Consider the following 17,251-nt stretch of genomic DNA (forward strand, 5'->3'; position numbering starts at 1 on the left):
GAGACAGAGAGAGAGAGAGAGAGAGCTGAGGAAGGACACACATCCAAATGGGAGTCACTGTTGTACGCCAATGGCACTTTTAATAAAACACAGACATTTTATCTTCACAACAGCAATGTCTGGACAGGGAGGGGGAGGAGGACGAGGAGGAGGGGGGGAAGGGCAGAGATAAGAGGGAGGGGGGGACAGGGCTTGTCCAAGCTGGTCGGGGTCCGATGCAATCCCCCTCCACTTCACGTGGAGACACGAACATTAACACATCTGCTGGGGTCCGAAATGTGCCTCTGGCCCCCAGGACACACACACACACGCTAGTCATGCATGGACATTCGCGCCCATACGTAGGAACCAAGTATCTATGTCTAGATCATAATGAAGCATCAGATCATACCAAGGGTATGATTTCAATATCTGTACATATCAATTATTAAATACCTTAAAATTATTTAACCTGTGCCTTTTCAAATATATTTATGTCTATTTTTTTTTAATTTAGTATGGGGTTATCCCCTATTTAACGATTTCAGTTTATTTCTAGTTTGTGGTTCTTCAATATGGGCACACACACAGGCAGACAAGATAAGACAGGCAGGAAGACCAAAACACACCTCTATGTCTTTCTTCTCTACATCTCCATCTCTCCTCTCTTTCAACTGCATAACGATGTTCAGGATCAGAAAGGATCCACCATCACCCCGCCCCCCCCCCCGCAACCCACCCCTGCACCTTGCCCCAAAATAGACACCCCAGGAAAGCTCAAAGGGTGAAGTGGCTGTGTTTTTGTGGACCGACCACATTTTTGTTGCCAATGACAAAAAAAAAAGTCACACAAAATCACGTGGCTTCCCTGTTTTATTTTCATGATTAATTTCATTTTCAAGGTCGACATTTCACGTTATTAACGATCTATATATCAGTACCTTGTTTTCTCCAATGGAGGTTTAATTGCAATTTTAGTTTTTCTTTTCTTAAAAATTCTATCTCCTATAGTGGCCCAGTGATTGCCCCCCCCCCCCCTTTAAATGCCAAAGATGTTCAGTTGGAGTGACACTCCAGCAACAGACAGAACTGTGGACAGTATGGCCGCAGAACTGTTATTGAGAAACATTCATTTGGTCTTTTCAAACTGCTGATGAAGAAGACTGTGAAGCAAAGGTGGCCAGACAGAACTGGCCATGAAGCCCATTCTTTGGTCAGACTGCAGAAACACAGCCTCACTCCCATTCATGCCCATAAAGTCCACTTGTACCCCATCTTTTTTTTTTTTTTTACATCACTCACGTGCTCTGTTCTTGGGCTTCATTTGCATGAGAAGTTACAAAGGGAATAAGAGCTCCCCCTGCTGGTGGGCTTACGTGCAGCAGGTGGCCAGCAGGGTATAGCACACTGGGCCCAGGTATTGAACTCCTTCAGTCCTCCTCCACCAGAACACTAACCTGGCAGCCTCCAGCTTCCACCGCAGAACTGAACATAGGCCCTTAGGCCCTAAGCGTACCACACAGTCCTAATCCATACCCCACTCCCACCAGTCCCCCCCACCTCCTACCGTCACAGATCACTGAAATCAATAAATTCAGTCATTATCCAATTAATGAACTAAACCACAAACCCAATCAATCGGCATTGTGTTGCAGCCAGACCTGTGTTCCTTTGTTCTCCTTTATTTCTCTGTCCTCTCGTTGTCCTCTTTCACTCTCCCTCAATCATTTCTTTTTTGTCCATGCAACCCAACAGACCCAGGCCCCAACGACCCTCCCCCCCCCCAACACTGTTACAACCCCCATCCTGACATATTGCTTCCCTTTTAAACCATATTTATAACTCTATTTACATAAGCAGCAATCTATAACTACCGTCACAAACCCCAAACCCAGCCAAGCTCTAAATATGCACCCTCCCACCCCCCCGTTTTTTGCCCAACCCCCAAAAAAACAACTCATCAGCCTCCACTCTCCCCTGGAACTGCCCCTCTCTTAACCAGATCTTTATGAGCATGCCAAATTTCAAAAACAGACACAAACAAAACATTTCCCTGTACACAAACCCCCCGTGTCAAAAATAAATACCCCAAGCAAGATGGACGACAGACAAAAGTTAAGGGTTTTTGGGGGGGAACAAGAATTACTTAGCAGTTTCTTCTCCTCTTGGAGGGATTCAGGTGGGCAATTCTTGTGCGTCTCTGGGGGGAAGGGGGGGCGTCTCCGAGACAGCGAGCGCCGGGGAAGGAGGGCAGCTGATGCAGAGAGTCTCTGGGGCAGCGGTGTGGGACGGGGGCAGTTTTTTTTTGGGGGGGGGGGGTGGGGGCGGCTGCTGTCAGGAGTCTCTGCAGTGACGGGGGTCGCCGCTGAGGACAGTCTCAGAGGTGGCGCGGGCTGGGGTGGCCGTTGTGGTACAGCTTCTGTTTGATGTGCACCATGTTCCCGCTGGAGTCCTCCAGCTGCCTCAGCTGCGCGCGTCTGCGCAGATCCCGCAGGTTGCAGAACCGCGGGAGCCACGACCAGGAGGGGGCATCTGCCAGATTGAAGGAATAAGAGGAGAGAGGAACGGAGATGAGAGAAGAAAGAGAGAGACGGGCGGCGGCGAAGGAGAGAGCGCAGAAACTGTCGAGGTGTGGAAAACACAGAGGGATTCACAGCTTTCTCCAGTCTCTCCCTCACTCTGTCCTCGCCTCTCCAGATGATGTCAGAATTGCTAATACCGAAAGGCTGCTTTGTATACCTTTGTAACAGCGTGTGTTTGTGTTTGTGTGTGTGTGTGTGTTTGTGTGTCTGTGTGTGTGTGTGTGTGCGTGGTGTGTGTGTGTATGTGCGGTGCATGCATGTGTATGTGTGTGCGCATGTGTGTGTGTGTGTATGTGTGCGTGCGTGGTGTGTGTGTGTGTGTGTGCATAGTGTGCGTGTGCGTGCATGTGTGTATATATGTGCGTGTGTGTGTGTGCACGTGTGCGTGTGCGTGCATGTGTGTATATGTGTGTGTGTGTGTGTGTGTGTGTGTGTGTGTGTGTGTGTGTGTATCAGAGCACGGTGTACGTTCCTGCCCTGCATTCACGACCCCCGTTCTCTTTCTCATTTGTCTGAGCCCTCACTATGTGCTTCTGACTGAGGGCCATTTACAGCACTTTTATTCTGTATTTCCCTCTGAACTGTCACATACCTAACGAGCGCAGTGCTGTTTCTTTTTCAGACGACACAGCTGTGATCCTGTGCAAAATGTTCTTTTTTTTGAGCTCTCACTGTGACTTGGGAAGGCCTGATATCAGAGAAAGTGGGGGAGGGGACAGCTACAGCAGGAGAGAACAGGAGGGAGGGAAGGAGAGAGAAGAGGGAGGGAGGTAGGGGGAGGGAGGGAGGGAGGGAGGGGGGAGGGAGCCCGGAATGGAACAGACACACTTCTGACTGGCCCTGCTGGAGGTGGGGAGTTATTTATAGCAGTGAATGGATACGTGATCCGGGGAGGACTGATTTGAAGGGTAAGGACACACTGAATGGAGAGAGAATGAGGGAGGAGGGGGAAGAGTAGAGTAGAGGAGAGGAAAGGGATAAAGAGACGAGAAGAGGGAGAGACAACCCTGCCGTGTCGATGAAGCTCGTTTCCTATTTTAATTTGACAGATGTAGAAGTGAGAAGAGAATGAAATGCAGGGGAGGAAGAGGAGGAGGAGGGGGTGCTGCATTTGAGATTGACGAGGAAAAGAGGATGTGTTTGTCAAATGGGGGACACATATATGATCTGTCATTGATTTATATTGATTTGACTATTTTATTGTCAATGCTTTCTTTTTTTTTATCACTGTCGCTCCTGACTGGACCCAGGAAAACCTGTTTAGCATTCATATAAACACACAGAAAGATGGGATAAGGAGATAGGGGGAAGAGGAGACAGAGAGGGGAAGCAAAGGTAAGGGGAGTGAAAGTGAGTGACCTAGCACACTGCAAAAACCAAAACATAGGTCAATCTCAACAAGTACTTTAGTTTTATATTTAGGCTTAAAATCTCTACTACTTTTTTTGCTAAATAAACCAAAAAGCCACTGAGGTAAGACTTTGAATTTGATTAAATTAAAGATTTGCCAATGGGGCAAGAAAATTTCACCTGTCAAGCAAACAGTAACAGTAAAAACAATCTAATGTATTCCACTAGAAAGAAGAAAAATAATAGTACAACACTACAAGACTAAAACACTTATTAAGACAGATTTTTTTTTTGCAGTGTTAAGGGCATGTGATAGTTAATGAGTGAAGGAACAAGGAACAGGCTGACAGACACAAGCAAGCTCAGGTTTTCTCAATTCACGGGGCGCAGTGTGAGTCAATAGGGCGTCCACACAAAGCGTAAACAAATACGAGTAATTAGAGTAATAAGAGAGCGTGTCTACGAAAGTCAGCGTCTGTGAAACTGTCTGCGACAGCAAAGAAGGCCAATTGATGTGCGTTACGCATGAAATAAAACATAGACGAGCACATTATGCCATGTGCACTCGTTTATGGCAAAGCGTGCCGCAGCGCCACCCATTCTTCATCCTTTTCCAACGCTCGGTTCCTCCGGGCAACCTCAAACGCTAACGACTCACGCCGACGCCGAAGTCAGGTAAACGGAATCGGAAGGAGGGCGCATCCATCAGTCTCGGGGAAACGCGACGCGGGGCTGCGGCTGACGTGAAAAGTGACAGCCTGTCGAAACGTGAAGGAGCCCCTTTGAGGAACGCTCTCTCTCTCTCTCTCTCTCAAGGGAAACGGTTCCCCAGCTGTTAGCATACAACACACACGAGGCCTCTGTATCAAAGAGCAGCACAAACACTCTTCTGTCAGGCAGAAGACACCTCCTGCCATTATACTTCCCACTTTGTCCTTCCCTGCACATGACTGCTTATCAGTTCACTCCTTAATTGCTTAATTGAAGCACCAATGAAAGCATGAAGCTGAAACATTTACCCTAGTTCTGTCCAGCTTTTTTTTTCAGCTGGATTCAATTTAGGAATAAAACTCCATTTATTTTTGCTAGATACCAGAGTCCAGTCTAATATGCACGTGAACTGCACTTCCATACTAAATCATAGCTGCTATTTCCCATACTAAATGCATGAGGCAGAGAGGGTTAAACCAATGGAAGCAAGGAATGCAGAAATTAATGTGATACCCTGTCCCATCTGTCAGCTCACATGTGCATGTGCAAAAGCAGGTGTGTGAGCAAACGTGAGCACGTGTGCACGTTTGTCTGATTACTGAAGCACGAACATACAGTGCAAAGCCTTGTTTATAACGTTGTGGCACATCTTGAATACAACTGATCAGATCTTAAACATCTACTAAAACAGGCTTATCTTCGGAATAAGGATAGCCCATTCCCATCACTGATTTTTTTCGTAAAATTAGAAATATATTAATAAATAGGCAGTTAGGCATTTACACCAATATTTGTCCAATAATAATCCAATATATTTTGCTGCCCATGACTATATGAGCTTAATGCAGAGGTACAATCACACAGAACCTAGAGTTCTCTCTATTTCAGCTGTAAATGGCCAATACAGGCTAAATATAGTTTTGTCGAGACACAAAGAGAATCTTGGCTACGCGCTGAAACCCAGAATAGTAGCTCAAAATGTTACTCTAAATCACGGGAGTCATCTCGGTGTTTTCAAAGCCTTAATGCATGACTAATGTCCTTGGCCAAGTCCATCACGAGCGATTCCCTCTCTTTGGGAAACGCCCTCCTACTCAACGGCTGTCTGCTCCTCTGACCTCCAGAGGGCTTCTCCTTCACCTTGGCCCTCCTTCCAATCACAGCCTACGCGTCACGCCACTTATATCACCCGGCTGCCCGTCACTGCACGTCCTCTGCGGGCTGAGGGGGGGTGTGGTGGGGTGGGAGGGGGGTTGCTGGGGGAGGGGGGGCGAAGGCGGGAGGCTCCACACCCCAACTGTACCTGCCGCCGTATTTACGATCAAACGCGTGTCGCTAACCGCGGCTACACGCAGTACGAGCCTCATTACCAGCCTCTAATGAGGCCCTTTCTCCTGCACGCGCGTCTCTCTGCCCCGCGGCACAGGCTAACATTAGCCACAGCTGTTAATCACGCAGGCGCTCACATGAGCAATTCAGCTTCTGCTTTCCGAAGGAGGACGAGGCCATACCTAGAGCGGCTCGCAAAAACCACGCCTTCTGGGGAGACGGCGGGATTCAACGTTCCCCGTACCGCACATCATTTCGGGAGAAGAAACGGCAGAGGTCACTTTTTTCAGTCTGTGTGTCCTAAACTTTGGCCCGGATTCAATCAAGATATTTTTCCCTTAACGCTGACTTGTGATTAAATGTGTGTCAATTGCATTCGTCGCATTCATTTTAGCAATTAATACATTTGCCAAACCGTGTCTGTGAAAAATGTAATCAACACTTGCATTTTATTGTAAGTAAAATTTGTATTGCCCAATCTTGATTCTGTAATGGTATGAGACACATATTCCAGGCCATGGATTGAAGTCAATGCCAATAATTACTTAATGGTACTTAATGGTGGACCGTTATTGACCCCAGTGTTAAAATATTTATTTCCTGTAGACAGAACATGACACTGAAATTATTTAGTGTGGCCTTCTTCATCACCAGATCTGAGCCCAAGCAAAATATATGTATATGACAACATCCCAATATGTCCCACTATATCCCACTATAAAGCAACATTCCAATATATCCTACTATATCCCAGTATATGACAACATTCCAATATACCCCAGAATATCCCAGTATATGATGACATTCCAATATATCCCAGAATATCCCAGTATATGATAACATTCCAATATATCCCAGTATATGACAATATTCCAATATATCCCAGGATATCTAAGTATACAACAATATTCCAGTATATCACAGTATATCCCAGCATATGAAAATATTCCAAAATTTTCCAGTATATTCTAGGATTGAGGATAATCTGGAATGATCCCTGAGACAATTTTATCCATCCACTTTCATAGACTATTCGTGACTTTATTTGCTTTCTTCCTGCAGAGCGATGTTGTATTCCTTGTGCAGAATTCCAGATGATGAGACATTCGGTAACACTTCACATTAAGATGCAGCTATACCTGCGTAGTTAAATAGTAATTGATTTGGTAATGAGAGATTATTATTGAGTAATTCCAACATAGGTGACCTGGAACAACAGTTACAACAGTGGCATTGTTAATTGCGCGTGAATATTTCTATATTTTTTCATCGACCGTATCTTCATGACACGTTATAAAGACCTTGCCTGTTAATTTCACAATGTGTCTTCATGACAGGGAAAGGTGTCCCTTTAGCAGGACAGACGATAAGATGGCTGCCAGTGCTTCACATTGTGCAATTAAGAATACTGCTAACTGTTGTTCCATGTTACCTATGTTGGAGTTACTCAATAATAATCGCTTGCTACCAAATTGGTTCAAATTTAACTACAAAGGTATAGCCGCAACTTAATGTAGTGTTACGATAGATACCATGGCAAATACAGGCCACACATGGTGGCACAACATCCTATCAACTGACTTTGCTCTTCCATTTTTCCATTCACTACCTCTATACGTGCAGAGCAGGGGGACATAACTATTGGAAATACTTTCACCCATTTAGACACAAATTTCTGTAGATTACAAACCATTTTAATAGAAAATCCTCACCAGCACACACCACCGTAATGTCAACACCCAGTGAAAGCAGGCTGGTGCCACACTGTGTCGACTTCAGTTTCAATTTCACGCTTACTCATGGGAGTATAAGACGTACTGTACTGCAATCTTTGAAGAGCATATATTAAAACAGGTGAATAATTTAGAGAACAATGCGTGCTGGATAAAAGCAGACATCACACAGTGCATTCAAAGAACCCCCTGAGAACTTTCCCAGCATTCCCTTGGGGTAATCACACACATAGCAATTTGCGAGCCTGCGTCCTGACTGCAGTCTCTGGTACCTCAGAGATTCTGCAAAGCCTCTTAAAAAACGATCTCAGGTTAACAGGCCATTTCCCACCTCTCCACTGCTTGCAGCTTCATAGCCCCTCTTAACATCGGCCACACCCCCAGGCCCTCACGTCGTACTGAAGAGCCCCTCCCCCCCTGCCCTTGGCCATGCCCCCTCCCTTTGGCCACACCCCCTCCAGCTTTACTCACCACAGGCGGCTGGCCCTCCAGGCCCCCACAGTGCACTGCAGAGCCCCTCCCCCCACCCTTGGCCACCCCCCTCCTGCTTTACTCACCATACAGGCGGCTGGCCCTCCAGGCCCGCACAGCACACTGCAGAGCCCCTCCCTCCACCCTTGGCCCCTCCCCCTGTCCTTGGCCACGCCCCCTCCTGCTTTACTCACCATACAGGCGGCTGGCCCTCCAGGCCCTCACAGCACACTGCAGAGCCCCTCCCCCCACCCTTGGCCCCTCCCCCTGTCCTTGGCCACGCCCCTCCTGCTTTACTCACCATACAGGCGGCTGGCCCTCCAGGCCCTCACAGCACACTGCAGAGCCCCTCCCCCACCCTTGGCCCCTCCCCCTGTCCTTGGCCACGCCCCTCCTGCTTTACTCACCATACAGGCGGCTGGCCCTCCAGGCCCGCACAGCACACTGCAGAGCCCCTCCCCCCACCCTTGGCCACGCCCCCTCCTGCTTTACTCACCATACAGGCGGCTGGCCCTCCAGGCCCGCACAGCACACTGCAGAGCCCCATCCAGCCACAGGAGCAGCCAGCTGATGCAGAACCCCAGAAGCAGCCCCAGCATCAGGTCCATCTCCTGCTTGGTCACGCTGTCGCTCACAAAGTAGTTCTCCGAGGAGTCCACCAGAGACTGCTCCCCGTCGTACGGGATCACGTAGTGCACGTGGTGCCTGGGGCCGGTGGGGCCGGGGCGAAGGAGAGGAGGAGGAGAGGAGGAGAACCACACCGAAGCGGGAGAGAGAGAAAGAGCGGGAAAGGGAGAGAACAAAGGCAGCAGGTGAATGAAATGTTTAATTACGATCAAACGTACACACACACACGCACGTACACACACACGCTCACACGCACATACACGCACGCTCACACACACGCACGCGCATGCTCACACGCACGTACACACACACTCACACACACGCATGCTCACACGCACGTACACACACGTACACACACGCTCACACACATGCTCACACGCATGTACACACACATACACACACGCTCACACACACACACATGCTCACACGCACGTACATGCTCACACACACGCACACACATGCTCACACGTACACACACACACGCACGCACATGCGCACAAACACACACGTACACACACACACGCACGTACACAAACAATACTTTCAAGGAGAGGACAAAACCAAATTAATGCATGGCCATGAACAGCTTGAACAACACTGTATGTGTGCTTGTGTGTGTGTATGTCAGTGTGTACAAGTGTGTGAATGTGTACATGTGTGTGTGTGTGTGTGTGTGCATGTGTACATGTGAGTGTGTGTGTATGTTGGGGGAGGGGGTGGGTGTGCAGGAACAGCTGGAGCTCAGGGGAAAAGGGGGCAGTGCATCACTCTCACATCTGGAACTCCCATTGGGAGTAGGAGGGGGAGGGCCAACCAATCTGAATCACACGGCCTGGTAAGCGGGCACTGCTCACAACTCAGATCACAATGATCGAAACAGACAGAGGAACATGGAGAGAAGAAAAAACAGAGAGAGTGAGAGAGTGAGAGAAAGAGAGAGAGAGAGAGAGCAAGAGAGAATGACAGATATCTCCGAGGCTCTGAGATCTCAGCAGTGTGAGGACGCAGTTGAGGTGTCTGTTCTGTCACTGCCTCCCTATCAGGCCCACTCTCTTCTCACTCGTGAACTCTGAATTGCACACAACCCCTCACGACATGGAGATTTTATCACTGGGAACAAGCACAAGATCTAGGGGATCTTTTGCACTCGGTATGAAAGAACTTACTTTTATGACACCAAGAGTGAACTGGATGGTTCAAGGAAATAAGAAAATGTAATCAGCTTGCAACCTTTTTTAAAAATCCCTATGAAATATGTCTCAAAGATTTTAAACTGACCCCATGAAAGCGTTTTGGTTGAACACTTCAAGTGTGTATCACAAAAGCCCTTGGAATCGAACCCTGGGGCCAGTCATGAGGAAGCTCCATCGTTTAAAAAAATGTTTTTGCTTTGCCGCAACTCCTGTCACCCTGCCGAGCATCGAGGGTTCACGGGGAGCAAAAACCACAGCCAGAATTTTGGAGCCAGAAATAGCTCCACAAGACATTAAAATTTTATTTGTATTGCGTGACTGTGAGCGGGGATAGTCTGAGCTTTAGAGGTGAGGAACGGTCTTGGTCTAAAGAGGTCGGTTTTTCCGTCCCGTGCCTCCTCGTGCAACACTTACTGGTTCAGGAAGCTCGTTCCACCTCTGTAGGGTCAGGGTGGAGAAGGACCATGACTGAACAACCTCTAGAAGTGAGAACTCCAAGCAATCAAAAGGTAGGGGCGACATAGCTCAGGAGGTAAGACCGATTGTCTGGCTGTCGGAGGGTTGCCGGTTCAAACCCTGCCCTGGGCGTGTCGAAGTGTCCTTGAGCAAGACACTTAACCCCTAACTGCTCTGGCGAATGAGAGGCATCAATTGTAAAGCGCTTTGGATAAAAGCGCTATATAAATGCAGTCCATTTACCATTTACCATTAGATGACTGCAAGGACCTAACTGGGGTACCTGCGCCGCACAAGGGCTTGCAGGTAGATGGGAGCTACTCCTTCGATAAGCCCGTGCCAGATGTGGGCTGCCATCAGTAGCCAGTGGAAAGGAATGGGATGAGATGTGAAGGGAATAAAAGTCACATGAGGAGTTGAAACCCAGACAACCGTTTCTTCTTAGCGGAAAAAAATACATGACTTTCTTCAACTGCACGTCAGGCAGGAGTAGTAGAAAAACTTGTGAATCCGTAAAACGGTAAATTGCAATGAATCGAGTTTTAAATGAAAAATAAACTTCACAGTCCTTTCACAGCAAATATAGCCGTTATCTTCAATAAGCCTGAGAAGCACTCGCCATTATAAACTTCAGTGCCACTGTAATGTCTACTCCTTGGGCAGGCCTTATCGCTGTGTACAGTGTGGTGACTAGAACAAATGTCGCCACTGAAAGCTTACACAAAAAGGAGAATCTAACCCAATTTGTGCCAAGATGAAGCACTTTAAAATGTTCATTTCAGGAAAAGAACTGTATTCTTGGCAGAAGCACCACTATTGCTCTTTGCAAGCCATAATGAGAAGAATAGGATCTGACGTCAAAGGCGTCGGTAGTGACATAAATGTAGATATATAAATACTGTTTAAATTTGCATGTGTGTTTGAAGGCACCGTAGTGAGCCTCCTCCAACGGTAACATTTAACAAATAACATTAAATAACATGAGAATCATGCAGAGAATCTTATGAGCTGTAAGCAAGATCCAAAACTGTTTACAGAATGACTGTAGCATGAAAATGAACTATTCACAAATAACTGCACATTATCAATCAAGTGCTATCCAAAGCACATGCACAAATGTGTGTCAATAAAAGTAGTCAAAGTGTTTTTGGATGTACGCATGAAGAAATAATATGAACAGGAACAAGCTGAAGCACATTTTGTGAGGAATGCACATTGAATACACCACCGAAGAGTCCACAGATCCAATAACCAATCTTATGTGACAATCTGTGGTTATACGCTCCATACCCATTTAAGTGCAGAGTTACTGAATATGGAGTGCTTTGAATAAACCCCAAAATTTACACCGCACTTTGAGCCTTGTCAGGAGTCTATACACACATTTATTTAATTAAATCCTTTAATCAGGCATGTTATTGCAAAATAAATTTCATATATACAACACAAGTCCTTTCATAACTTTGCCTAATACTGAGATTGTTGCTGGAGTGCAGATATAACTACTATTTACTGTGTCTTTCTTTCCTACAGGATGGTGTTCAGTTACAGTGACCACACTGCCACTCTTTCAACTATCAGGACTCCACTGTGATTCTCTCTATGACTCAATCAATCAGTCAGTCAATAAATCAATCAAACAACCAACCAACCAACCAACCAATCTATAAAATCCAATCTCTTTCCAAAGGAGAACATAAACATAATCTGTCTCCAAACTGACTCCATTGATTAGCAAGTCATTTAAAAAACATATCATGCATGTAAACATAATATCTATTAGGCAAACCATAGCAAATAGCGAATTCATACTAGAGATCAATTACCTTTTGGGAATTGTATTTTTTTTTTTTTTTTTAAGAAACGCCCCTTCTCATTACACTGCATATCTGGTGAACAACACATCTCGCAAACGTAATCCCTAAAATAATAACAATCCAAAAATTAAGCTCACCAAAATCTAGTTTGGAACATCATTAAAATTAAGCACTGGTGAGTGCAGTGATGGCGAAGGGCTGGTAGGCCAAGGAAGACCTCTACAGTTCTCAGCATAATGAAGAAAAACCGCCAAACACCTGTCAGAACAGGACAGAAACTATTTTCAGGAGGCAGGTGTGAATGCGCCAGTGACTACCGTCCACAGAAGATTTCATCAACAGAACCACAGTGGCTACACTGCAAGATTCAAACCATGAGTTTGCCACAAAAAACAGGATGGCCAGGACAGACGAGACCAAGATTCAGTTGTATCAGTGTGACAAGAGCAAAGTATGGAGAACAAAAAGGAACTGCCCTAGATCCAAACCCTACGCTGCCCCTATCTGTGAAACCTGGTGGTGGGTGTGTTTCTGGATTGGGCATGTGTGGCTGCCACAATTACTGACTCACTTGTCTTCATTGATATATACACTACATGGCCAAAAGTATATGGACACCTGACATCCAACATCTCATCTAAAATGATGGGCACTAATATGGAGTCGGCCCTCCCTTTGCTGCTATAACAACCTCCACTCTTCTGGGAAGGCTTTATACTAGATGCTGGAGCATTGCTGCAGGGATTTGCTTCCATTCAGCCAGAAGAACATTAGTGAGGTTGGGCACTAATTGGGCAATTAGGCCTTGCTTGCTTCCCACATTGCTTTCACATGGGTTCTGCAAATATATATTTATTCAGGTATGGATATTTTCCATACCCTTATTCGTGCATGTGTTTTGTAGGTTCATTGTGACAGGTAGACACCTGAGTGCAGTGGCAGAGGCACTGGCATGGCCTTCACACTACACACAAATAAAATAATGATTAGAGAACAGATGGGACGTTTAGGAGGCAGTATTAGGTCAAGATATTTAGAAATGTCGCTGCATAAAAGGAAGGAAGCCAATAGTTTATGTGATCAAAATCAGACATACACACATTCCTTCACACTCTCCTACACGCGCTCTCACATGCGCTATGTGCTCTTTCTCAGTGCAAAATATGTGTCACTCATTGCTACTTCTGGTGAGCAGCCTGTTCTCCAAATCTCTTTTTTCTCTGGCCCTTCTATAGCTTGGTGTAGATACTCGGGAGTGGAAATTCACCCCTGTTCTCTGTAACCGTCCACACAGTTCATAGTCATTTTCCCTACATCTCAGCAAGCATACCACATTCTTATAAAGCAGGGTATCTTTAAATCTCACGCGTTTGTGCGTTTTTCTCTGTGATTCACCTCTCTCTCTCTCTCTCTCTCTCTCTCTCACACACACACACACACACACACACCTTAATACGGAGGAATGTATTCGAGTCAGGCAGAGAGCTCAAGGAGAATTTTCTTGCTGTAGACACCAAGAACAACAAACCGAAAGCGTTAGCCTTTTCTTATTAGGGCGTATCGCTTCCAACCATCTACATATGATCGCGCGTAAAAGCCAACGGACGCTGCAACATAATAAATAATAAGCAAACACAATATTTGGAATCCAAACAGGGCGCCTTTATGTGGAATACGAAGTATGTAAGTCTTCAGCAATATAAATATTTCGCAGGTTGTGCGTTTGACTCCCCCACACAAACAAACATGTATCCGTAGGCTCTGTGTGCATATATAAAACATTCATACTGTCTTATTGTGTGCCTTCTTTGCAAACACATTCACTCGTTTTTGTTTGTTTCGTTTACCTTCCGCAGTTGCAATGACAGACGCGGTCTTCTCCTCGTAAATGTGGTAAGATATAGTTGTGAAAGCGATCCAGTAGTGCGTTCATGTCCATTAAACACGCTATCGCCTGAAAAGAAGCATTCGTGTCAACTGGGACAAAACAGGAGAGAATCCGACAACAACCGCTATACGTCCTCGCAAAGCAGTTTGTGGTAGAAAAATTAAACATCAGTAGTCAATCATAACATTTACAGGGCAAATGTGGCCCCACTGAAACAGTTTAGTCTTGGGTTATTTTTAGTGATTCATAATTGATAACCTATTAATGTTTCACCTGGGTACAGCTGCCAAGCATACATGTTGGCTATTTGTCGTTTTTATCCTGTGGCTGTTTTATGTGCTAAATTATTTATTTAATTTCTAATATTTTTCAGAAAATTATGAAACGTAAGCGGTTCATAAGGGTGTATAGTTAAGAGGGACGGAAATGTAAAAAGGAAAAGAAAATCCGCTTACCATTACAACAGAAGCCCCAAGAATCATAAAGATCATGGTCGTTGAGATCATATGCATCAAAACTTCCAAACTCGCCTTTCCTTCTCCTTCTCGCCCTCTTCGCCTAGCCAAAGAATCTTGCTGGGCTCAGAGCTGACACTCCGTCCAGGGAAAAGACGCTCATTGAGGCTCCCTCACTGTGCCTGACTAACCGTCCCCCTGGGCTAGCCAGCTCGGGGTTCGCTTCTTGGCGGCATAAGGTTGAGGTGGCCCTCTTCCCCCTCGATCACACACGCACTTACAGTTCTCCTGAGATCCCAGTCCGGCGCTGCGGCGATTAGACTCCAATGAACAGAACTGCACCGAGTGTGCTATCGAGTTCTGCTTGTCAGATCCCGGCAGAACCGCGTTGGAGAAGGTGGCCTTCTCTCCAGTACCAGCACTGTAATGATTATTTATTCCGCTGCGCTCAAAGACCATTCAAAAAATCTCAGCAAGGGCGAATGAGAGAGAAAAGCGCAGGATTGCCACGGCTCTGTCCCGGTCTGCCCCTACCATCCGTGGACCAGGAGTCCGTGATACCCCCGCTTAGTAAATTGATTGATTAGTCAATCAATTCATCGATTTATAAGAAAATTGGCTAATTTCTTATTCATTTCCCCTCGCTGGTTTTTAGTGAAAGAGTGTCGGTTAGCTGGTTGTCGTTATTTTCCCCGGTTCTAGCCTAGTGGAGACAGAAATGCCAGCTGGATCGAGTCGGAACCGGATCCTCCCTCCCTGCAGTCCACTCAAAACCAGGCAACAGCAGCTGCATCAGCGCCGTGAGGCACACAAATATCCATGGCCCATCTTCATATTCTCGCCATCGCATTCGAGAGCGTCTTCAACCGAATACCAGTGCGTGCGTATTTGCGTTTGAGTTATCAAAGGTCACATAGTTGGATAGGCTATACATTGCAGCTCGTTCGGTAGCCTATGCTTTATTCTTTCAGGTTTCAAAATATTATACACAAATAAATAAAAGGGAAACGAAAATTGATGCGATCCCACCTTCTCCAGATAAGCGTGACCCGGTAAACCGTCTCTCTCTCTCTCTCTCTCTCTCTCTCTCTCTCTCTCTCACCCCCCTCCCTCTCTCCCTCTCTCTCTCTCTGACATTGCAGTTCAGATTTGTATGCTGCACCACTCAGCAGGGCTGGGTTTCGTGTGTATACGACAGCAGCCCATTCACTTACATGCCGATTGCTCCATCAAACACACGGAAGAAAAATGAACTGAGCTTTTCGGGTACCGACAGATGGACCAAACCTTGGAGACGTGTGTTGTATGAAGGAACATTCCCCCAACCGGCGTTATTTGTTTACTGATGTATTTTCGTGCGAGATGTAGCCTGTAGGGAAATATCAGACACTGTCCATCTCATGAATACGAGAGGACAGAGGTGAGGTGTGTTTATAACGCTGTTTTATAGCCAAGCTTAAGACATTGTCTCAAATCGGTATTATCTGTATATATTAGACAAAATCGTTTTCATTAAGTGTTGACGTTCAAACAGTATTAATGCATCAAGGTGTGAAAGCATCCCGACTTCTTAATTGTCCTTATGCGATTTTTTACGGAGCCCATTTTAATTTTTTTAAATCCCCTTTCGTCGGTAAAGACAGCCCTTAGAGGCTGAGATATTTTGATGCTAATTCTATTGCGAGAAATACGGCGTCAGTTGTCAAAGACGTCCCTTCAGCTGCATAATTTATTCTCTCGTCAGCTTCGTTTGCGGCCACCGCACCAGACTGTCGCCAATGACGGCTTGTAACACGTTAGTCGATACGCTGTGAAGGAATGCGATGCAATTTCCCAGTATCCACGTCATTCTTGTGATAGCTGCATCCTGTTTTATTCACTCCTACGAGAGGGGTGCGGGATGAAGAAAGACTGATGGGATGCCTTTTTTAAGGAACAGTCTGTGTCTCAAAGCATTTACAGCTTGCTGAATAGATGGGTGCATTATTGCAACGGTAACTGCTTGCTTCTTGAGCCTGTTCCCTATATTCCTAGCCTTCTAAGATTCAAAGCCTATACAATGAGGTAGCACATGCTATATATAAAAAGGTATCAGGCTGTCACATGAATGTTCTTTGTTTGGCTGATTTAATAGGTACATATTTCATATCCCAGTTGATATCCACGTAAGGTTTACACGTAGCCTATTCTTTTATTACAGGTAGGGCATCATTTTTTATTATTATTACTGATTTTGACTTTTTTTTTTGGTTCAACAAAGTTGCAAGGGGTATTTTTTCTATGTTGTCATTCTCTTCCTTCGCCAAAAAGAGATTTCGAGGTCTAAACCACTTAAAGGACTTCGTTTAACCCCATTAAATAGTCATTTTCTTTCTTTTTCTCCCAATTTGCCAATCGTATTTGTAAGGCCCCTGCACCCGTAGCTACAAAGTCATCTATCAATTCAGGAGAGCGGATTCTAGCTTTCGTCCTCCAAAGGGCGCGCTGCCAGGCCTTTCTTCTGTCCAATCTGCCGTCCACCAGCTGAGCTGCACAGTAATTAGGTAGGAAGGCGACACTTGGTGCGCAGCTGGGGGCGTGGCTTTCGCACGAGGCGGGGAAACCCGGCAACGGAAGCCATCCGTAGCTGAAGGACGCTAGGTCCAGTCGTGTAATAAACA

The 17,251-nt window shown here is 46.0% G+C and overlaps 1 protein-coding gene across 1 annotated transcript; it reads right to left on the bottom strand.

Annotated features, from left to right (window-relative positions):
• Nucleotides 1-54: 54 nt before the first annotated feature.
• On the bottom strand, nt 55-16,013 carry tmem240b (transmembrane protein 240b). Its single transcript, XM_064304823.1, has 4 exons — nt 14,592-16,013; nt 14,096-14,202; nt 8,652-8,860; nt 55-2,511 (listed from the first exon to the last, which is right to left on the bottom strand). The coding sequence occupies exons 1-4, from the start codon at nt 14,646-14,648 to the stop codon at nt 2,357-2,359; spliced, it is 528 nt and encodes a 175-aa protein (XP_064160893.1). The 5' UTR covers nt 14,649-16,013; the 3' UTR covers nt 55-2,356.
• Between the last annotated feature and the right edge of the window lie 1,238 nt (nt 16,014-17,251).

Source organism: Anguilla rostrata, chromosome 13 (assembly GCF_018555375.3).
Source record: "Anguilla rostrata isolate EN2019 chromosome 13, ASM1855537v3, whole genome shotgun sequence".
NCBI lineage: Eukaryota > Metazoa > Chordata > Actinopteri > Anguilliformes > Anguillidae > Anguilla > Anguilla rostrata.

What these genes read in the sequence shown, in the direction of transcription:
- tmem240b (XM_064304823.1), bottom strand. Translation starts at nt 14,648, where the DNA reads ATGCATATGATCTCAACGACCATGATCTTTATGATTCTTGGGGCTTCT. An exon ending in TTGGGGCTTCTGTTGTAATG is followed by an intron (nt 14,203 to 14,591) that starts GTAAGCGGATTT and finishes GCTTCTTTTCAG; the next exon opens with GCGATAGCGTGTTTAATGGA. An exon ending in GAGGGCCAGCCGCCTGTATG is followed by an intron (nt 2,512 to 8,651) that starts GTGAGTAAAGCA and finishes TCAATCTGGCAG; the next exon opens with ATGCCCCCTCCTGGTCGTGG.